The following is a 23624-nucleotide window of genomic DNA, read 5'->3' as shown; positions in this document are numbered from 1 at the left end:
ATCTAACAACAGCAACAACACAAAGCATCAACTGACCAACTGTAGCAGAAAAAGTAGTTGGGCATCTATCAATGACCTCAGGGGCAGCTAGGTGTGTGTGTGTGTGTGTGTGTGTGTGTGTGTGTGTGTGTGCGCTCAGGGGCAGCGGGGGGGATTAAAGGGTCACAGAGGGAGCTAATAGGGTGGAGTTGTGTGTGTGTGTGTGTGTGTGTGTGTGGAATGCGGAACCACTGGCAGAACAGTGGCTGGCCATGTGTTCCTGAGCAGCCTACCCGCCTGGAGCCCAGAAGCACATCCAGGCAGGAAATGAGCAGGCTACACACACACTGACACACACACACACACTGACACACACACACACACTGACACACACACACACCTCCCTGGAGCCAGCACACAGACAGAACAGAGTAGAGCGGGAGAGAACATACACTCCTCCCTCAGTTTAAGACAAAGTAAAAGCCTTGACAGTCACCTACTTTCTTTTCTTTTTCACACTCTGGAGTATAAAACAAACCCGCTTGGATCCAAACCTGGATTACTGGAATTTTGTGCTTTCCTCTCTTCTCATTGTGGATAATATGCTGGATATTATTTCACTTACAAGGAATCCAAAGAAGCGGACCCCTGAAATTCCTGTCCCTGGTTAGTGATCAGAAAGTTTTTCTTTCTCTTTTCCGCTGATTTGTGTCTTTGAATTCAGAGACAGTTGCTGTAATGTAATGGTGATTGTAAGCGAAGTCCACTGAGATTTTTCAAAACTCCCTCTCACTTTCTCTGTGCATTCTTCAACGTGCTTCATTTCCTGCCTGCCAGCATTTAACCAACTGGATAGCCAGGAATTCCCCACGGCGCTGCGGCGGGATAGCTTAACACCACGGGGCCCCACAGCTCTGAAAAACACATCGCTAACTCCTGTGTTTTTTCCTTTTAAGATAATCAGTGTAGATAAAAAGAAAAGTCTCAAGTGAAATAAGCTCTGGGTTGAAATGTTTGTGTTGACAAGATTTAGTTGATTGCTGTTGGTAAGTTATTACTGATTTAATGTGTAGTGAAGAATGACAAAAACAATGAGAGAAAGAGGAAATAATTTTGGATGTGCCACAGTGTCAGCAGCTCTTTATCTAATTTTTCCATCTCTCCTCATTAGTTTTTATTAGCAAATTCAAATGTTGAAACGTTAAATACAGGCCTCTCTCAGCCGGTGCTGACTGTTGCTTTCGCCAGTTAAAATATCCAACGTCACCGGCATAAGATTGTCAGCTAATTAATAGTAATGCCATAACGGCTTCACTGAAACTTTTGTCTGTCAGTTAATGTGCCCTCTGAAAGCTGCTCACTGTGTCGTACTAAAGATCGTTTGTGAATGAAATGACACATCACTCTGCAACATCACTCCACGACCGCGAGTGAACTGTGTTTTTGTAGCTCAACAGAGCGCTGACTCATGTCTGGACAAATTTATCTAGCTGATCGCAGCACATTAAATAGATGAGTCTCTCAGTTAAATGTAGGCATATCAGATCAATATTTTGAGCGCATAAACCTCATTTCGGAATCAGGACCTCCATTATTTAGATAAAGTTGTTTATGAAAAATCAGATAAGTCCGTGCTGTAATTTTAATATGTCAGAACAATCAGTACCAATCAACAGTCAACATTTCAGATCTTCTGCTGCTCGTCTCGTTTTCAGCCTATCTGTATCTCCAGGTCGGTAAAATGAATGCTGATTTAATTTAAAGTCTACCACTAAAAATTTTAGTAGGTGATCACAGATCTAAACCAAATCTGAGTTTTAGCTGTTTTATAACTTTAGTGACTTGATGAAAGCTAAACTTAATGAGTTAATTGGTTAAGGGATTCAAAAGGATTCAGATGATACGTGGAATTTTAGCTAGATTGGTATTTGATAAAATGCCATGGAACCCAACGCTATGCTAAAAGGACTGTTCAGATAACAATACATGTGTTACATGTGTTTTCCTAGAATTAGTTTGGAGCTTTGCTTCCTTGAAGCTCCACAAGTGAAACATTGACAACGCTGCTCACTTTTCATCTGTTTTCTGGGGAACCTGCTGCATTACACAAAAGTACAGATTAGAGCAAGATAGTCTCCAGTAGTATGCAATGAATGTAGGTTCAGCCCAGTGTAAATGCTATCTCTCTCTAAGCTATGAGGACACTTTTTAACTCGCTCCATTGGAGTGGAGCGGTGCTCTGATTTGCTCTGATATGCTAAGGTTTGAATGAGCCCCTTAACTGATCACCCTGTTGTTTTGCAAATGAATCGTGATGCTTCTGAATGACCCACTACATCATTCCTTGGAGTCTGTCTGGCTGTTTTGTGTGTGTTGGTGGTCTGTCTGAATTTTTGACTGCTGGCCAGCTGTCCAGCCTTCTTTAATGTGTGTGTGTGTGTGTGTGTGTGTGTGTGTGTGTGTGTGTGTGTGTGTGTGTGAGTCAGAGTGATCATTGTTAGCCAACCAGTCCTCTAAAGCTGAGAGGAAGAACTGCCAAACAGAGAAATGAGAAGTAGAATATTCTATGTGTGTTTGTGTGTATCTGTGTTAGACTCTGGTCTGAGGTTTTCTTTCTTTACTGTTGGCCATCATTACCATGGAAACATGGGTGCCAAATTGGCCTGGATCTCTGTTTGGGTTTAAATTTTGACCGAAACTTTCTATGGACTCAAATTACACTCCCAAAGATTGCTGTCTATATACTGTGTGCAGCATCACGCAGCTTGTCATTTTGGAAGTGGAGCTCTTACTGTTGCCAAAAACATATCTTTCTATCTTTTCTAGCCCTAGTTCTGAGGAAGGATTTCCGCTGTGATAACTTTCCAGAATTTTAAAATCTTGCCTCTGACTAGTATAAACTGCTGTGGTTATTACAGCCGCAACAATTAGTTGATTAATCAATTAGTCGATCAAAAGAAAATTAATTGTCAATAATTTTGAAAATGGATTAATCGTTTCAGCCCTTTTTCAGTCAAGAAAAAAATTTGGTTTTTGTGTATGTGTCCACCCTAGACACAGAGGGCAGAGAACAGAAGCAGGGTGCTCGTAAATGGAAAAACAAAACCGCAGTATAGTTTTTCTGTTTGTTTGGCTTATGTGCTATGATAAATATACTTATAATGCTTGGAAAACCCCCAATTTATATAAATTGCAACCACATTTTAGCAGATATTAATTATAAGGATGTGCTGCTTTTATTCGTCATTTATGAGGAAGAGTTGCAGTGTTAAAATGAAGAGTCTTTGGGTTTTGGACTTTGGTTAAACAAAAGAAGCTATTTGAAGACGTCACTTTGGGCTGTGGGAAATTGTGATGAGCATTTTTCACAATTACACCAAAAAAAGATTATATTCTAAAACATAATTTATACACCATGCCATAACATGCAAACTCTGACTTAAACATTTGTGACTAAATCCAAAGGATATTTTAATATTTAAATGAACTCTATTTTCATATTATTTTACTATTTTTAATAGACACCTCCCTTTATTTATATTAGTATTTGCACTCTTGGGCACATCACTGGTTTTCACAGGCTTTTGACTGTGTGTGTGTGTGTGTGTGTGTCTGTGTGGCTCTTTCTGCGCCGGCTGTCATGGTTTATTGCCCCGGGCGCAACAGCTGTCACTGGACTGGGGCTGAACCTGTTCTCCCTGCTGCCAACAACTTGTTTCTGAAGGAAAGGAGGGGAGAGAAATCATCACCTGCTAAAATCCAGCACAGACACAGCTTCACTGCCATGGGAAGACCTTTCCATTCCAAGGAAAGATGCCTTATTTTGGGGGGAGCGGGGGAACTGAACTTAATAGTTCATTCAAAGAAATGTTGCTGTGAGTACAGTAAATCACTGAAGGTCAAAGGTAAAGGGTCCAAGACATAATTGTTTCAGTCATTTGGAATTGGTTGGACATACTGTGGGGATGCTAAACTAATGTTGTGGTCTTAAAGAAAACAGAGATTAGTTTCCATCATAACAAAGTTTGGATATTTGGCAGGTAAGAAAACCTCTAATGTATGTTTTAAATCATCTTGGCCAACAAAAATAAAACCAAGTGTCGCCTCTCGTGTTTAATAGACAAGCTTAGTAATTACGCTTACCTTACTACACGTGTCTTTCTGTTGTGCATTTTTCCTGTCCGTCAAAGCCGCAGATGGCCCGAAGATTTCACCCACCACCCAGTGGCGCCCCCAGAAGACTTTCCCAAACAACTACGATAGTTGACATATCCAACTTTTTAACCACTGATTTGACCAGTGTGATAATTATATGTAAAAATGGCACCAACCATTTCAAAACATAGATACCAGTAAAACTACCGTACTCTCTTGCTACTGTGTTTTTTAACATGTCAACAAACAGCATGGCTCCACAAAACACAGCGAGAGAGAAGTTTATTTACACAAGTTACAGTATCACTGTCACAAACCTGAATTAAGAATGCAATATTTAAGCTGACACAACCAAGCTCAGAACAAATGAGCCTACAGGGCCATAAGCAAACAGCATTGAGCTCAACACCAATGAAGTCAACGAGTGCACAGACAACGTTTTAGGGTTCCAGAGATCCTGTAATCATAATGGAAAGAATGTCCCCCAATATATATCCCATTCCCAGCTCCGTACCTTTCATACAGCGCAGTGAGCCAGCATATTTTCCTAATTATCCCAAATAATAAACCACTATGAAAGTGGCTATATGACAACCTTAATCTGTAGCCTAGCCTCAACCGATCCAGCACAACAATTTGCCCATGCAGGGACCAGCAGCAGAGTCAGGATGATAAAAGATGCTTTCACTCACCACAGAAAGGCAGCCCGGCGGTTTTTCCTCTGGGTAAACTTCTGGGTGACTCTTAAGTTTTTCAGACAGTCTGCCGACTTTGTGCTCCGGCAGTGTTTGTTATGCTGCTCAATGGAGCGCCAGCTGCGACGTTTACCCTTCTAAGTAACGTTGAGCCCAGTTTCACAGCATCGTCCAGATGACTCCCGCTGTTGTCACGTTTTGCAATTCTCTCAGAAAGATGAAGGTGAAAACAGGCACAGGACGGTCTCCCTCGATGCATAACGTTAACAGCCGGTCACACATGGCGCTGTCAGGGGCTCCAGTGTTCGTACACTTAGCTTGCTGTTAGCAATAGTGCTAACCTTTTGCTGTTTGCAGACTAATAGTTGTCACAAACGGTACAATACACAAAACTGTGTAGCATTGTGACAAACTTATTACAAACTAGCCAGACTACTAACGGTCTCTGTACATTAATTAAATTACACTTTTCTTTCTTCTGCAGCTTGTTGCTGCCTCCACAGAAAACGCACACATTCAGCACAACACCGGTCTGCTCTGCCTGTTAGTCCCGCCCCTTAACCAGTCACAATTTTAGAAACGTGATTGCCGAATCAAAGGCCTCTCCTAAAATAAACATCACAGCTCAGGGTCAGAGGTTACCCTCTTAAAGTGACAGAGCCTAATATGAGAACACTTGTATGCTGCTATTCACCTTTTAACTCAAACGCAGGGGTTACATAATATATACAGTATATAGCATTTTATACATATGCTATGTGCCGGGGGGCACTGGGGTGGCCACGGCCACCCATTATCTCAGCGAGTTGGCACATTGTTGCGTTCAAGATCGCATGTGCTCGGTGTGGTGTTTGTCCCGCCCCTCCTGCACTGTGATTGGACGGCTGGGTAAAAAGTGCATTTGACTGAAGTTGAACATTTTTCTCTTGGCGACCGGAAAAAAGCGATCCACAACCAGCACAGAAAAAACGCTCAGCGCCTCGTCACGCTACTGCCGTTTTTACCAGGTTGTAAAAACGCAGCGCTCCGCAATGAATTGGAAAAAAGACGCCGTCAGAAAACAACACTTTGGTGGACACTACAACAGTGATTTTTCCTGCACACTACCAACTCTATATGTAAGAACTCTTTTGTGCAGGAGTGAATAAACTTGTAAAATAAAGTCTCTACACTGACCATGATTCATGGTGAATGTGTTTATGAGCGTGTTTGTTTGACAAGTTCATGAATCTCTAAACCCACTTTTCCAAGCATTTTTAGAGGTTTGTCTTATTCCCTTTGTAGAACACAGATTCACACCAGCTGACAACAGAGAGCTATCAGATCTCAGTTCAGCCAGGGCAGCAGCATTATTTGGTGGGTACACATGTGCCCACACACAAAAACTCAATTACTGTCTAAGAGTTGACTCATTTTTGTTGGTTCACCTGCTTTTGTGGGAGTGCAGTAAGTCAGGGAAAGAGGAAGGAGCCAACGTGGGAAGCTGCCCTGAGGTGTATTTGTCCAATCTCAAACACACGCACTTACAGTACATACAGTAGGGCATAGAAGTCTGCAAACTCTAGTTCTCCTACTGCTGCTTTATTATTAGCAAACTGTATTTTTCGTTTATCTCACACAGCCTATCTCACCACCCCGCACACACACACACACACACAGACACCCACACACAGCGAGGAGACAGGCTAGGCAGGCTTTGCGCGGCGCTGACAGGGACCATGTGTCTCGCCTCAGTGGAGTGTGGAGAGATCTGTCAGAGACGGGCTGACCTCCAGGCTTAGGGTTCTGAGAGAACTCTTGAGCCCAGCAGACTGCAGTCCTCCCTGGGAACTCTTAAAATCATGCCTGGGTGTTCATGTTCCCGTTGGACCTGATGTTTAGATAGCATATGGATTTTGTTGTATTTATTCATTAACTCTTTGTGATGCAGGACCGCATACTTTTTCTTGTAGTTTTTCTGATCAAACCAGTTCAGAATATTTAAAGTAACTTGTTTCGTATTTCAGAAATAACAATTCCTGTGGTCTGAAACAATTTGGGGAATTTTAACTGGTGGAACTAAGATGCTTTCTAACATGTGTTAGAAAGCATCTCCCTCACTGACTTGCCTCTGACAGATGACCGTAAACCCTTGCAGCTCTAGGAATGCTTTCTTCAGGTGACAGACTTCTGACCTCGACGCAGGCAAGCAAAAGCAGAATTTACAGAGAGGTCGGTAATATCATATCATTTGATTAAGTGACACAGATATAGACAAAATAGCAATATACGTGTCTGCCTCTTTGCCTCATTTCAGTTGCTTAAAGTTTAAAAATCCCTCCCTAGCTAATGTGCTTCTTTCCCTGCCAGTGCTATAAATAGTAAAGTAGTAAAATAAGAAAATTCAGTAAAAAGGGATCATGGCTTTTACTGTGCCTGGATTCACCTGACACGTGCACTATATGGAAAAAAAGATAAGTGTTTAATATTTTGTACATTTAGTGTCCTGTAGAAAACCTTATGTAATCCTTTTAGCCTTGATTGTGTTGCCAAAAAGCATTAAGGTTTTATCAGCAGGGATGGATGCCATAAGCTGGACCTTTTTTTTTTTTTTTTTTTTTTTTTTGTTTCACCTCATTCGGGGTGAATCTGGAGTGTGAACATGTGGATGCGCAGTGCATCTGAGTGCATGTCGCAGTGAAGTATCAAATAAATCCACTCACATCTAATTTGGCCCTATTAAGCTACAATGAGAGAGCTTTCCAGCAACAATATGCTATAGTTTTCGCCCACACTCTATTTTACCTCAGCCGTTGTGGATGTCAGTCCTCCCTTACAAAAAAATTAGTATGACGCACAAAAGTCACTGATTCTGTACGTCTGAAGAATAACTGCTCATCCAACTCGGGGGGGGGAAGGACTTTTATCATTGTTTCCACCATCAGAACATATTATGAAGACTGGCTTTCATCTGAGTCCTAAATGAAGACGCTGAAATTGTTAGAGTAGTGTCTGCGCCGGTGTGAAACTGATTAAGGATGTGATAAGATGAAAGTTTGCTTTTTGCTTTTCTTTGGGGGGACCCAGAAATTGGAAGGACCAACGGTAAGAAAAGAGAAAGGATAAAAGGGAATGCAGAATGAGATGAGGAAGAAAACAGCAAAGGATAAAATAAAAACAAAAAAACAAAAGGGAGAGAAGTAAAGTGGACAGGACATGGGAAAGGGAGCAAAGGAAGAACAACAGGAAGAAGATTAATAAATGAAAGTAAATGGAGCGTGAGGGACGAAGGTACAAAGGAGGGAGCCACCGTGTGAGAACATAACCTGAGAAGCGATGTGAGAGTGAAAGTTGGCCGTCTCCCAGCACAGCACGCTTCCATAATTAAAACCAGCCGCTCCTCCAGTCCTTAAACAATGCTGAGTCGCCACTTTTTTTAGCATGCCAGAGACAGCGAGACATGTTCACAGGCCAGTCTGTTCTCAAGGATCACCGCACACAGTGATTGAGCTGTTGAGATGGGGTGTCTCTCACACACTTCGACAGGACAGGGAAACACAGAGACATGCATAATTACAGTATGCATGAACACAGGAGTGTAAAGTGCGACGTGAAAAGCCAGCCGTCATAGAGAGGGGGGAATTTAAATATGGAGATAACCACTTGCATTTTCAGGCAGACTCTTCCTGGAAGGCATTCACTTGGTTGTACACAAGACAAGTTACAGAAATAGTTGTAACACATTAAAAGAGAGAAGTTCAAACCGTAGCTTCTTTATGAATTTAGCATAGCTGGTAAATCAGTGTGGGGTAGGTGTGAATGTCAAGACTGTCGGTGTAAGAAAGTTGCAAAAATGGTCAGACACAGACAGCCATAATCAAATGTTGGTGTGGAGGAGGTTTCTGAAGCCATTTCACCATCCGTCGAGTAGTTCTGACGTGTGAGTGTGCTGGCAGCTTCAGTGTTGGCTTCACTGTGTCTGTTATCAAGGTGACCACCGAAGGATCACATTGTGTGCTCAGCACTTACGTTATGATGCACTCTGTGGGAACAATGACAAATTAGTCAATTAATAGATCAGTTGACTGTCTGAAAATTCTTCTGCAATTATTCAGATAATCCATTAATAATTTTCATCCTTGAAATTTCCAAGAAAGAAATACAAAACATTGTCATGTTTGCCGCTTTTCTTTGTCCTATATGATACTAGATGTATTTGAGTGTGTTTTGCACAGAAGCTGTAAATGGCATTTGAAGAATTTGATTATATCATTAGGTTAAACCCACACTCTTTGTTCTGGCTTTACGAGTTTGGAAAGTTTAAAAAAACATTTGCAACATGTTTTGTTTCTGTAAGCTTCATACTGGGGCTGTACGGAGGAAGGCTGACAGAGATAATCGTCACAAAGGGTTTTTACTGTCACCGAACACATCCTTAACGAACATATCAGTCTCCATGTGACAAGTGTAGAGCAGACTGACCCACAAGTCCTCACCACAGCATCAGCTGCTCTCCTCCTGCTTATCAGGGGACAGCCAGCAGCCTAGCCACCAGAGCCAAACCTGTGAGGCCTGCAGACAAAGAGTCACATTGTTTGATTCTGATCTTGGCCAGTTTAAAGTGGTTCTTGTGAATGAGGCAGCTTGACATTTAGAAGTTCCGTGTGTTAAGTTCTCTGAGCAGCTGCAGTGAAACTTGTGTTTATGTTGACGGTTTGATAATTTCTCGTTCTCATTTGTGACACTAAACAAGCTGCAGAAATTAGCTTTATTGATAGTTTCATAAAATCCAAAGAATCTCTTTGTTATGTTATCTTGTGCTGTGGTAGCATATTGTGCCAAAGGTTTTTAATCCTAACACATTTCCCATAAGTCAAAAAATACAAGTACGTTTGGTCAGTCATGCAAACTGAAATGTTTGCGCTCAGTTGTACCTATTAATTTGAATGATGAATGTCAGTACGAGTTAGCTGCCATCAGGAAACTGAGAGAATACTAAGGATTGTATTTGTTGGGCGATCAAAGTTGGCTAAGCACGGATCGTGTTTGTCCCTGGAGACAGTGTACAGTCACGTTGAGGTGTTGACCATGAAGGCTTAGTGATTTACACTCTCATTTCTTTCAGCGATTAGGCCTTTACCTCAAACTGATGGTTCGACTGTAACACCAACAGAGCTGTGTCACAGACTGGTGTATGCTGGCAGCCAATGTTAGGCATCTTAGTAAAACGTCTACATCCTTGTTTGTCTTAAAACTAGTGTGTGTCTCTCACATGTATTAAAGGTTTTATAAAGATCTGTTTGAAACTGCTTTAAAAATATCTTAAAATATCGGTGGTAATGCTTTTCTGAAAGTATCTCTTCAGGGCATCTTAAAAATGTGTATTATTCAACAGTTTGATAGAAAAATTATAGCCACTTACTCGCTTTCTTATGTGTGTCACCTGCCCCAACTCACATTCATTCAGTCAAATTTGTGATATGCGAATGGACAAGTGGAAAACATGGCCATTAGATAAGTCAGGGAGTTTTTACCAAATGTCTGAATGTAGAGCCAATCCTCAGGTAAGCAGACAGTTACTGATACACATCAAACCAAACTGATGTTACTTCTCAAAGTGTAAAGACATACCGTATCTACACGAACCCTTTGTATCATTTAATGCCAGGACATCTCAGTTTTGATTTAGGCAATTACTGCCATTCAGTAGTTTTAAAAGTCTGGTGTTCATCTGTGGGTGGGTGATTGTGATTGACTACATTTGTTGCCTCTGTCAGTGTGTGAGAATTGTCTTCTCTTTGCCTTTGGTTTGTTTTAACACTTATTTTGTGCGCTCTCTCTACAGTTTTGGCAAGCAGCTGGGGGGCAGACGAGGCTGTGAATGCATCACTTTGGAGCCGTCAGAAATGATTGTGGTGAGTAGAGATGCTGCCTCTCTCTGTCTTTGTCTCTCTCCCAAGCACCTCCCCTTTTATCCTCCCACCTCTCCCATCTCTGTCCTTTTTGATATTATTCCTGGTTTTCTCCTCTTTATTTGATGTCTGTGCCACCCTTTCCCCCCCCCGTACTCCTGTCTTGCTCATCCTTTTTCTTCCGTTCTTTCATCTCTCTCCCTCTTCCTGTCTGTCTCATCCCATGTCTGTTCTCCCCCCCCACCATATCTCTGTATGCGCTGTATCTCTGTCCTCAAAAATCAAATGAGCTTTATTGGCACAATTTTTTGCCAAAACATTTGCCATTAAGTAAATGTAGCGGTACTTAATGTAGCAATGATCAGCCCAGAAACATTTGAAAATATAGAAGGATTCACATAATGGCCCAAACATAGATTATGACATTTGGAAAGTTGGGATTTGAGGACCAGAAAATTGCATATTCCCGTCATCAGATATTGAGTGACTGTGTAGTTTCTGGTTGTATAATGGTTGAGATGCATACCATACAGTATGACAGCAGCCATACCCCTTTCTCTCTTCCCACATTTCATGTCTACACTGTAACCTATTAAATAAAGGCAACAAAACTCCAAAACACCAAGTCCTACAGAGAGTGTTGCATTGATGCCTTAATGTTGCCTTGCTAGCAAGTGTCTTTAAGTCTGTTTATGTTTCTACTAGAGTTAGTCAGTCCTAAACTTGTTTTTGAAGTCCAGTTTGAGCTGCAGGAGTTTCTGGAACAGGGGAAATAATTTCCTGAAGAGTGAAACCAGGTCACAAGCATCTCTCACTGTTTTTTTATATTTTTATTTTTTTAACAGTATAAACGGACCAGGAACTGATACTAATGTCTACAAGCTGCCGAGAATTACTGGTAGCACAGAATGCCTTGATAAGAAGCTCAGATAAAATAATTCTGACCACTTCCAAGAAACAGAATGTTTAGAATGTGGTTGAGGGACAAGTTACAAATGTGGGATTACCTGTATGTTTAATAGAAGTATTTCACGTTTCATTTTTATGAGAGAAAAGGCTTTAAGGTTGAGAACTGCCTTTCCTTGGACTAGTATCTCAGAGGAACTTTTCCAAAACCAGCTGTTTGAAAACGGTGTCTCATCCTTCCCTTAATCTAGTGGGAGCTTTTGTGAGAGGGTGCTTAAAGGAACTATTTTCTGTTTTTCAAACCCAGTTTGTTAATCATAGTGGTGTCATGTCCTGTCTATAACTTCCCTCTTCCAGTGAAGTTCCTTCCAAGTACATAGACCACCAGCACAGACTGGACATCTGTATGGTTACTGGTAAAACCTTTCCTTCCTCCTTCCTTGAGAGAATATCTGAAAGTTCTCTTTCAATTTAAGTTTATCATGCCATAATTTGCATATACATTATTACATACATTTACATATATAAATCTAATATGTTTCTGTCAGCTTCCACAAGGTCGCAGTGCTTACAACGTCTTTGTCCCCCTCTCAGTCTCTTCCCTGAATGTCCTTCCTGCTCGCCTATCTTCCCGCCCCTGTGTCTCTGTGTCTGAGGGACTAGAGGGATCAGAGAGGATAAGACAGGATAAGCAGTAAAGTTTTACACAGACAGTTCTACTGTTGATGAATAGGGAATATAAAACAGATTTGACCTTGTGGCTTCTTGATCATTACCTGTCCATTATCCACGACCTGTAACAGTGAGTGAGTCTTAGATGTTAAAGGAAGTCCCCTGCAAGTTTTTTGTACTGAATTTAATTAATTATTTTCTAAGAAACTCTGAGATTTCTGTTGCTATGTCAGGCTTACATAATAGTCATTACTGTAGCCAGGGGAATAATGACAAAACCTTATCACCCTTAGACAGACTGTCACTCTGTTCAGTTAAAACTGAGGAAATAATTTGCAAGATTTTCATATAAATTAGTGTCAGTCTTCCCACCCCTTATCTCTTCTTGTTGTAACACAAACTTTTTTGAAACAGTTTTGTTCTGAAAGTATTTATATTTAGCGCCTCAGGCTGTTCTTCACTGGGAAAAATCCCCTGAGTTTCAGGAAGTTATGTTTCCTCTCCAGCTGAAAAACAGAAATATAGATTTCTTGCAGCAACTTGAAAACTGAAACTGCATGAATTTACTGTATTCAATTTTTGTTGACATTTGATAATATTGGCATGTCACTACAACTGAAAATGGCTGCTTTCACAGTAAAAAATGTAAATTGTTAATTACATGTGGTTTTATGTGTTGTTGATTTAACACTTTCTCTTTTGAGATGGAATAAACAAATGGAATTTGGATCGATTAGGGCTATGTTAACTTCTTACATAGTATTTCATACTATTCCAAGTACAACAATAGCTGAAATCAAGTAACAGATTAATTTTCTGAACTTACTTTCTTCAACTTTCTCGCTTACTTTTCTCCAAGCAATCTCTATTTTGTCGAATCTGTATAAATATGAAGTAGTCCCACAGAGCTCTGGGGGCTACAATAAGAACAGTGGGTGCCGTAAACATTTACATTTATTCATTTAGCTGACGCTTTTATCCAAAGCGACTTACAATTGCTATACATCTCAGAGGTCGTGTGCCTCGGGAGCAACTAGGGGTTAAGTGTCTTGCTCAGGGACACAATGGTGAATGTCTCACAGTGGGAATTGAACCCAGGTCTCCCACACCAAAGGCAAGCATCTTATCTATGCGCCATCACCACCCTAAACACGGTGAAAAGTTAATTTAATAAAAACTCCTCCTGCCATTAAATGACTCAGTCGTCAGTTCAGAATCCAGTCCAACTGCAGGTGTTTATTTGTTCAAAAGCTCCAGCACTACCCCCGCCACCCTCCTCCAGAGATCCATGTTGCTCAACAGCTGTTTCTCGGCGAGCAGAGGCTCTGTCCCTATCCTCTACACACAACATTCTGGAAAGCCGCCTGCGACGGAGTCTCAGTGCTGATAGGCTATCGTGACATAGCATCCCACAAGTGTCACACTCGATGCATACGATTTTTCGTGTGGCCGTGCACTTCTCGTCATGTCCATCGTGTGGATTATGTCATCTTTAAACAGACTAGGCTAGCTGTTTCCCTCTGTTTCCAGTCTTTGAGCTAAGCCAAGTTAGCCAGCTGCTGGCAGTAGATTCATATTTTACTGTACATGAGAGTGGTCTTGATCTTCTCGTGTAACTCTTGGCAAGAAAGCGAATAAGCAGATTTCCCTAAATGTCGAACTTTTCCTTTAATATTATACGCATGAACTATACAATGAAAAACATTGTTTTATAAACTAACTTCATGAGGCTTTGACCGGTCAGAAACATTCAGGGCTGCAGACTCCACCCCAACAGTCCTAAGGACATTGAACATAATTTTCCTGGAAAATTCCCTCAATGAAAAAGGTTTATAATCACAAGGTGCCCTCTCCGTAAGGCACTTAATCCTAAACTACCCCTGTGGGTCCATTCAGAGGCTATTGCCACAGTAAAAAGGAGTGGTGGTACTGAATCATACTGATTCCAGGTATTCTTGTGTGAATGTGAAGTTGGGCATTGCAAGAAAAGAGCCAACAGCCTCAGTTGACTCAGTTGCCTGGGGAACAAAAGATGCACTCAGTTTGAATAAAAAAAAAAGACAAAATGAGGGAATAAAATTGGTTTGAATTAAACTTGCCTGTAAACCATCCTGTGTGTGTGTGTGTGTGTGTGTGTGTGTGTGTGTGTGTGTGTGTGGTCCTGGGAGAGTAGAGAGAGCTGTTGGTGGTGATGGAGGAAAGAGGTGAGTTCTAGAAAAAGACAAAGTGGATCAGCTGATTAGAGTCTATGGGAGAATATGCAGTGTTTTCGGTCTGTCTATACATAGGGACTTGTCTGTCTCAAGGGTTTGTATTTTCGTCTGAGAACTAGGAAATGAGAGTACATGGAAGCTGTTATTGTTAACATCCAAGCATATCCTTGCCTTGTCCACCTTTTTTATGGTCTGTTTTGCTTCTACCAGCCGCAGCACAGCAGAAGAGGGTGGGTCTTTTGAAGTATCAGACTTATAGGAAGTAAATAAAAAAATAAAAAAATAAATAAAAAGTACAATGTGCTGAAGCAGGAGCTGCCAACTAATGGAGTCCTACTCCACTTCAGACTTAATTCTACAATGACCCCTCAATAAGGTACATGGACAGGTGTATTGCCAGGTTTTCACATACATAAGTAATTTGCCTTTGTGTTGTGGTGCAACACAAATAAAATAATTAGATATACAACATTTTGAATAAGGAATGTGCAAATGTTCATTTTATAAAGAAAATGTGCAAATAGGCAGATGGAGATGCACACGTACAAAATTAGGTTAATGACATGAGTGGTGTCTGCTGTGCAGGATAAACCTATGAGTGCATAATGAACATATAATGTCCATGGGGTAGGATAAGAGTGCCTTGTTGATGAGGCCAGCTGCAACTGTTTAACTAATATGTTAAACCAGGACAAGCTAACATATAATAAAACTCGTCAGCTTGATCTCTTGTCAAACAAAGTACATGGTGTAGTAACATGGTCGAGTAAATATCTCATCTTTGAAATTGGACGATTATTACTGCCTCATCTAAATTTAGACAACTTTGCGCTGTACACAGAGCTGAGCCAAAAACATCATTTTTTTCAATAGCTAAATTAGTCTTAAACACCCTGTAGTTATTACACTGCTTGGCTTGTTTTTCCCAGGAGGTTGTGACAACACATCTCTGTCAAGGACTAATGGGAGGTGTTTAATTTTTGGACGGAAAGGTAGATGGAAGAAAGCATCTTTTAGAAATAACGTTGTCTTACACGGGCTATAACACATTCTCGCTTTTGTTTCAGATATATACTTTGACATATGTGAGCATTTGATTGATTATTGAATTATTATTTTAGGATTTTTTAATGCCTGACCAAAACATAGCTGCTTCTTCAATACATTTTGTGACCGTGGACAGAACGTTTTCAACAGTTTCTAGCTTCAAAAGCAGGTTGGATGTCACATGGTCCTCTTCATGTTCTTCTTTTTCAGTGATTTCACTCCTGATATTAATCTGATTAAGTGCCGCTTGTGTCTATATGATCTATTGGTGCAAGCGGATTATCCCTGCATATCAATCTGCAACATGTCTAGATAAAGTAAAAATCCCACTTTTATCAGATATTTATTGCAGTTGCAATTCAACCAACACCCAGTGAATGAAAGCTTTTATATTTGCTTTCAGATGAGACTTTCCTGGGAAAATCCTTCAGATGCACAGTAGATAATACGTGTTAGGTTTCTGGCAGCTGCTTGTTTGAAATAAATAAGATAAAACCTGGGTAGTGAGCTTGAATGGTAATAGACAGAAAGAACAGTGGCACATCTTTTCCCAAATCCAAAAAAAGTCACGTAGCACTGGTTGAGTGATGAATGATTTTGGGAAAGCACCTCAGCAGTGAGTGCTTATCATCAATGATTCCTTCAAAAATAAAAATTGGAGGAATTCTTGAATAACCACTATGACACAGAGGACTAAAAATGACAAACACAAATAAAAGTGAACAGGCCGGCACACACAAACTTCCAGATAAATGCATAAACACACAAGAGCAGAGGGACTGTGGTCTAGTCACATTGCATTGCAGCCAATCAGCTAATTAGGGCCATGGGAATAGTAGAGGGAGTGTAATTTGTGGCAGTGTCATGACTCTGGTTAGAGGATAGACAGGAGTGACATTCACAGACTGACAGGGTGGGGTTGTTTTTGAGTGGGTGTGGGGGAGGGGGTTGTTTGTGGTGGGAATTGAGGGGAAGGAAAGAAGGAAGTAGTGGGAAGAGGGGAGCAAGAAATGAATGGAGAAAAGGAAAGTTGGCAAAAGGGCGTGATGCACTCTGGCAGGCAAACCATCAGATAGACAGAGAAAGGACTATAAACTGACAGATGAGTAGATGGGTCGTTAGTCACACACACACACTTAAATGGACAGTGGAAACAGGAAATATGATCACATTATAGCCATGACCACCAGTACATAAAGGCAAGAGCAAGAGTTCTCAATGGTAGTCACAGGATAGATCGGGGTTATACTCAGTCAAGCAGCCACAGGAGCACATATGCAGTGAGACAAAAAGATGGCTATATGGTCACAGGATAGACTTGAAAGCCTGGTACATTTCTAACCTTCCCCTGCAGAAATTCATGTGTATAACCTTCAGGCTGTCAGTCTCATGAGGCTCGTTAAAACAAGGACATTGTTTTGCTGTAAGAAGGGACTCATTGATACCAATTCTGGCTACTTTTACAACTATTATTTGGAATTTTATAGCTCAACTATCCCTCATGCAGTTGTTTCAGAGTCCATTACAGCTAAACTACCCACAATACAGTAGTTATTCTGTATATTACAGCAGAACTCCCTCAAGTATTTTTTTGTCCAATTTCACCCCGCAGCGGCTATGGAGTCCCATTTTAACTGTGACAGAAAATCTTTTGGTCCACATTCTCGCTTAGTTTTTTTATTTTAAAGCTGTTGTCTTATCGATGTGCTAGATTGCCTTCAATCAAACAGCTCTGTGAAGTTTGAGAAATATAATACTAGTATTTTCATGGTTTTTAGGTATAATGGGTGTTGTAGTGTCCTATCAGCTCATGGTCTTCTGCTGTCCTCTCAACACAAGCACACAAACACAGTACTCATATCTGCTCATAACTCTTTGTGGCTAATCATGGGTCTGTATTGTTAAGACCTCTGTGAACACACATGACTGATCTGAGGTCTTGGGGGTGGAAAACACACAATGGTGACTTACAAAAACCTTCCTCTTCCATAATAAGCACATTACCACATTGTAAGTGAATTTTTTTTTTTTTTTTTAATCTTTTATAACTTATAACTGTATAAATGTTGTTATACTTTGTGTGCCAACAAATTCTTTCTCAAACTGTACAATGTTTGTTCAACAGTGTTATAAAAGTGCAATGGTTAATCGGTGCAGTACTCTTTTAACATTTTGAGATATAACAAGGATTAAAGTTGGAATATCTAGTTGGCTTGTGTAGTTAGATGCTAGATAGAGCAGAAATACTAAATATCAATTATAAAACATTCAGCTGTAAGAAAATGTCATTTTTGAAAAAGTTAACGCAAGGTAAGAAAATTAAACAAGTGGCTTGTAAAAGCAAAGTCTGTCCTGTCAAGGCAGGGTAACTTTTTTATTTTTTTATTTATTTTTTTGATACATATGTTCATTACTGGCATAATAAGGCTATTGACATACTTAACATTATGCAATTGAGAAAGAAAACAAATTCCTCCTGCAACAACAGGCGCAAAAAGCCTGCGGGGAACGCATTGTTTGGCCGGAATCTGTGTGCTGTGCAGTGGTGTTTTTTTTCTGACTGGCGAGGATATTTGTGTATTTACGGTTTCCTGGAGGAAACTAGGGGCTCAGTGTATGCCCTGTGCGCGTGTCAGACAGCGAGAGAGAGAGAGAGAGAGAGAACAAGCAAGCATGTGAGAGATTCTGTCAGTATGCAATGTGTTGAGCAGCTGAACTTTACCTTGAACTCTCCTGCTCTCAGAGGACAACACTGGCCAAATCTGAGCGACAACCGTTCTTTTTTTTGGGGGGGGTCCTCATTGTCGATGCATTTGTTTGTTCACTTAATTTGGTTCTTTTCTTTCTTTTGATCTGGATGCTTGCCCCAAAGGAAGTAATGTTGCGGGATCCCTCAGGATTTTGGACATTTTTAAAAATTTGGACGCAATACTTCTATTCATCTTTTGTATAGAAGTATTTCCCTGTTGCTGTTTTTTTTTCTCCCCTCTCGTTGGTATTTCCTGCTTTTATGTTTGGTTCTAATCCCGTCCTTCAGGCCAGATGAGTGTGCTCCGCTGGCACCGACTCTCTGCGCTCTGGAAGAACTGGATGTTCAACCAGGAGCCAGCAGAAGAGCAGGACCAGATCCCAGAAGCTCCAGGGCATGAAGCAGAGCCACAGAAAAAGGATGGGAACACGTTCAAGGATCACAACTTAGACTTTCAGAATCTAAAGGAACTTAAGACCCAAATCTTTGATTATAAGATCCAGAAATCAGAAATTGAGATCCAGAACTTGGAATTTACAAATTCGAACTCTGAGCTGTGCTCTCAGGTCTCATACAGTGAGGATCAGTCTTCCAGGTGTCCCCACACACCTGAAGGTTCCCGTAGAAGCTGCTGTTCTGAGGAAGGTGTTCACTCTGTATTGCAGGTGGATAACGGCAGCGAGGGGGACGACAGTTTCCTGCAGAGAGAGGGATCCCAACGGAGGTCTAGGCGCCGCTTCAGGAGGGTCAACCCCAGGGGAGAGCGGGAAGTCATCACAGACGGCCAAGAACCCGCGGGCTACAACACGGTAGGGGTAACGCCATCACTAGCAGCAGAAGATAATGCAAACCCTCTTATTAATGTCAGATCTTGTGAGAGGTGGTGTTGTTTGACTGCACAATGTTGTTTTTGCACTGCCTGTTTACTTTTAGATTCATATAAAACAGGAAGCAACTTTTATTCTATGAGCTTATCCAAACACAGTAACATTTTACGCCCCTTAACATTTGATTTTACTGAACATACATAGCTGGTTAGGTTTTATATTTTTCAGTAATAGCCTGTTCTTGGTAGAGTTTTTAAAGATCTCATTTTCTGAAACCTGCTCACATCCGGTCTTAACGGACGTAAATCATACTTACTACTAGTGCATGGGCTACATGTGATCTGTTCAGTCTCATTAAAGTTTTGCATTTGCTGTTAGATTAAATACATGATTAAGAAGATGAAGTGCTTGTTGGCAAAATAAAGGTGGAACCGGGTGGAAAAGCTTTGTGACAGATTATATTTATTGCCCAGTGGAACTGAATGTTCTTGTCAATGTCTTTGAGTGCCCAGAGAGAAGGCAAATGACAAAATATTGTGTCACCTACATATCTGATACAATAAAAAGGGGATTTTGAAGGTAGAACCAAAGTAAGTCTCATTTTATTCTGCTTGATATTCTGTCAGGAGTTTTGCCTGAGTAAGAAAAGTACTTAAACTGTGTGTGTGTTCTTTGTATGAGGTTGAGTTTCACTCCCTCTGATAGGATCACTGGGGCCAACAGTGTTTCAGTTACAGTTTTGACTAATCACCAGAAGCCACGCTTGGACACACACACACACACACACACACACACACACACACACACACACACACACACACACACACACACACACACACACACACACACACACACACACACACACACACACACACACACACACACACACACCCCTTCCGCACTTAAAGCTCACATACACACTTTTCCCATCAAATGCCAAGCTCCCTGGGAGTGTTAACAAAGGGGCTTAAATGAGAGATTAAAGTGTCCTCTACTGACCCTACGTGCCTCTGTAGTCCCTCGGTGATTGTTCCACTTTTTAAAATTATATTTCTAGCCCTCAGTTTTGCCACATCCCGCCACATTCCTTTTTTGTGACTGCATTCATTTTGAAAAGGCTAACCACTCTGGTGTGATAGCATAGCACAAAAACAAGTGGTACAGTGCAAATGTCCTGGAAATTCAGGGAATTACGTTAGATTGTAGAGCAGGGTGAGCTAGAGACACATTTGGCAAAAAAGAAAACATCTCTAATGTAAGAAATCACTGTGCTATGACATGCATTATACTCTGGTGATTAAGTGAATGAATGGGGCCCTTGACATGCTCACTTTTCTTTTATTAAATGAGAATATATAGATTAGATTATGATGAGCTAGACTTTACCTATTTTACTCTCATCACACATGCGTGCTGTCCCTTTCTGACTTGATCTTGTTTCTTTCTCTCCTCTATGTTTCTGTGGATGTCTTCTGTCTTCAGGATTATGTCAGTAACCAGGTAGGAGGGAATACAAAGTGAATCTTTCCTAACATTTAGATCTATCTCTGCTCCAACCTCTTGCAGTATTTTCACATCAATCAGGGGTTTTTTTTTCTGTTGATGTGTCTGCCGTGCGTGTGTGTGTGTTGTGTGTATGTGAGTCACCCCTGGTACAGGCACCTGTTGTTTAGAAACAGGCAGTGTTGGGAAAAGCGGGTAATTCTGAGGCTGCCACACACGTGCACATGACACTGTGGGTGGCAGATAGGAAGAGGGCTAACTGTGGAATAAACAGATGCATGCTGGGAACAACAACAACAACTGACTGGTTAACAAATGGAGGAAAAGGCATTCAATTTTGACATTAAAACCTGACAGGACAGAGACAGGTTTGAGATGACAGTCGACGGCACAGTTTTTAGGTTTCAGATTCAGGTCAGAACATTACTGGCACATGGAATTTGATTGAATTGAGTTTCATGACACCAGGACCGCTATGTCTCGGACCATCTAGTGTGCTGTTGGTGGTTCAGTGATACATAGTGCCAACAGTACCCCCCACATTGCCATTAAATAACTTCAGGTTTATAGGGTTTATAGTTCAGATTTTTTTAATCACATATAGAAGTACAATCTGTGACATGCTGCATTGGTCCAGGATGGCACAATAGAAATTATTTTAAAAATTTAGTACGAGTATGTGTAAAAAAAAAAAAAAAAATAAATAAATAAATAAATTTGTAAAGAGTTAAGAAATAAATAATAAACAAAACAAGAATATATAATGACATAGCAATGTACTGAGAAAATGGACCCAAAAACCCCCATCAATATTGTAACACATAATTCTGGTTTTGCAACCTGCTACGTGCCGGACCTTTCTTCTCTAAATTCTCTAAAGTCGCGCAACAATGAAATAACCTTGTAGTAAAATGTGGAACTTTTACATCTGACTAAATGTCTGAATGTTAGTATGTCTCTGCAAAAATCACAAAGAGACATTTTCTGAAACCCGTCTCTGAATCGGAGTTCAGTTTGTGCAGACTTTTGAATTTCAAGTTCGTTCTTCTGTGTGGGGAGGAAGGTACGTTTGTTCTCTGAAATACTCTCTGAAGAAGTGATTGATTTATTAATTGATTGAGCTGCAATTAATAAAACAACAGGGTAAATAACTGGGTCAAGCAGCAAAATACATTTAAAAAGTCATAAAACCATTGTTTTTGTAGAAGACACTGAGTTTGATTCTTCTTGACTTTTTTCAGTGTATCTTAGGGGGTTGCTCATTTGTGATAACGTGGTAATGAGTGCATGGTACACACACTCACACACTCAAAGAGAACTGTTTACATGATTATCTTAGCCAGTACCATGATGTTTTAGATGGAATTTTTATTAATGAATGAAATAGAAAAATACATTGGGTTATGCAGTAGATTTCAGTAATGGTTTTAGATGAGATGTGCTGGCATTTAAGATGACCAGTGCAGTGCCCGTTCACAGGGGCCGATGTGACGCCTCCCTGCGCTTTTTAGATTGTTTAAAATGTGCGTCTCACATTGGTTTCACCTACAGCACAGAAACAACACGACTATGGTGGACATACTGCTAGTTATTCAGCGCTTCCTTGGAACTTCATAAAACACTTACAACTCAGTTGCAACACATTCGTTTAACGTATATAAAACCTGCGTGATGACTAACAACTCACTACCACATTGGAGCATATAAGCCCCACCCCCACGAGCGTACAGAGCAAAGCAGCTCACGTTGCACTGTAGTTTATTTAAAGTTTATTAATTCTGGATGTGTCAAATGCGACTCCTTTGGCTCTGCAGCAACACACAAGTATGAGGTTGATTGGATGAACGGTTCTCTACATAATCAAAATACAAACACACACAATCCTGCCTTTATTAGAGAGATACATTGGCCTCGTAAGTGCAGGTATCAGGCCAATGCTTCTCAATGATTATCTCAAAATGCCAGATATCGGCCCAATAATCGGTCAATCTCCTCTACTGGATGCATTTTTCTCAATTTAGAGGCAGAGAAAGACAAACTGCTGATTAGATCAAGTTTTATTTAATTATTTTATTTTACTTTTTATTCTTCCGTGATGACTGTGGTTGTGATTGATTCCTACTGATCCAGAAACCTGATTCCTCTTCCAGTGGGCCGAGAGACAGAAGATCCTGTGCATTCTCTCACTACCGTACAGACCACTGGGATTCACTAATGGCTCAGACTCATAACACAGACGCGCACACACAGACGCGCACACACAGACGCGCACACACAGACGCGCACACACAGACGCGCACACAGACACAGAAAAAGTCACTTCATTAAGACATCAGATGCCTCACTGGGTTACTGTCTTTCTCTCACTGCACAAGCCTAGATAGATGAACACATCACCTCATTTGTCTTGCAGGGGAAACCTGCTCTAAGGTCTTTTTACAGCCAGGGTGCTCCATGGCACCCCAGGATCATTAATTTAACATGATGCAAGTTCAGCCATCTGCACACAATAGTTCAGTATGCAGAACACAAAAAAAAAATCAGCAAAGAGTGATGTTAAGCTGTTTTAGTGATCCAAGCGCAGGGTTAATTTGTTGCTATAAGAAGCCTTTTGTGTTATACAGTGAGGAAAATGAGTATTTGAACACCCTGCTATTTTGCAAGTTCCCCCACTTAGAAATCATGGAGGGGTCTGAAATTGTCATCGTAGGTGCATGTCCACTGTGAGAGACATAATCTAAAAAAAATAATCCAGAAATCACAATGTATGATTTTTTTAACTATTTATTTGTATGATACAGCTGCAAATAAGTATTTGAACACCTGTCTATCAGCTAGAATTCTGACTCTCAAAGACCTGTTAGTCTGCCTAGATGCACCTGTTTGAGGTCGTTAGCTGCATAAAGACACCTGTCCACCCCATACAATCAGTAAGAATCCAACTACTAACATGGCCAAGACCAAAGAGCTGTCCAAAGACACTAGAG

At 40.8% G+C, this 23624-nt stretch overlaps 1 protein-coding gene across 9 annotated transcripts in view; it reads left to right on the top strand.

Annotated features, from left to right (window-relative positions):
- Nucleotides 1-23624, top strand: part of rapgef6 (Rap guanine nucleotide exchange factor (GEF) 6) — a 163382-nt gene that overhangs the window by 55689 nt on the left and 84069 nt on the right. For 5 of the 9 annotated variants that reach the window (XM_046040627.1, XM_046040626.1, XM_046040630.1 and 2 more), the window contains exons 5-7: nt 10654-10723; nt 18973-19116; nt 20617-20634. In XM_046040627.1, the coding sequence (XP_045896583.1) occupies nt 10654-10723; nt 18973-19116; nt 20617-20634 (232 nt within the window). Of the gene's footprint in view, nt 1-476; nt 646-10653; nt 10724-18600; nt 19117-20616; nt 20635-23624 lie in introns of those variants that run through there. The other 4 variants (XM_046040633.1, XM_046040629.1, XM_046040632.1 and 1 more) reach the window with 4 other exon arrangements.

Source organism: Micropterus dolomieu, linkage group LG23, assembly GCF_021292245.1.
Source record: "Micropterus dolomieu isolate WLL.071019.BEF.003 ecotype Adirondacks linkage group LG23, ASM2129224v1, whole genome shotgun sequence".
Lineage (NCBI taxonomy): Eukaryota > Metazoa > Chordata > Actinopteri > Centrarchiformes > Centrarchidae > Micropterus > Micropterus dolomieu.
This window is presented reverse-complemented; position numbering and strand designations above follow the sequence as displayed.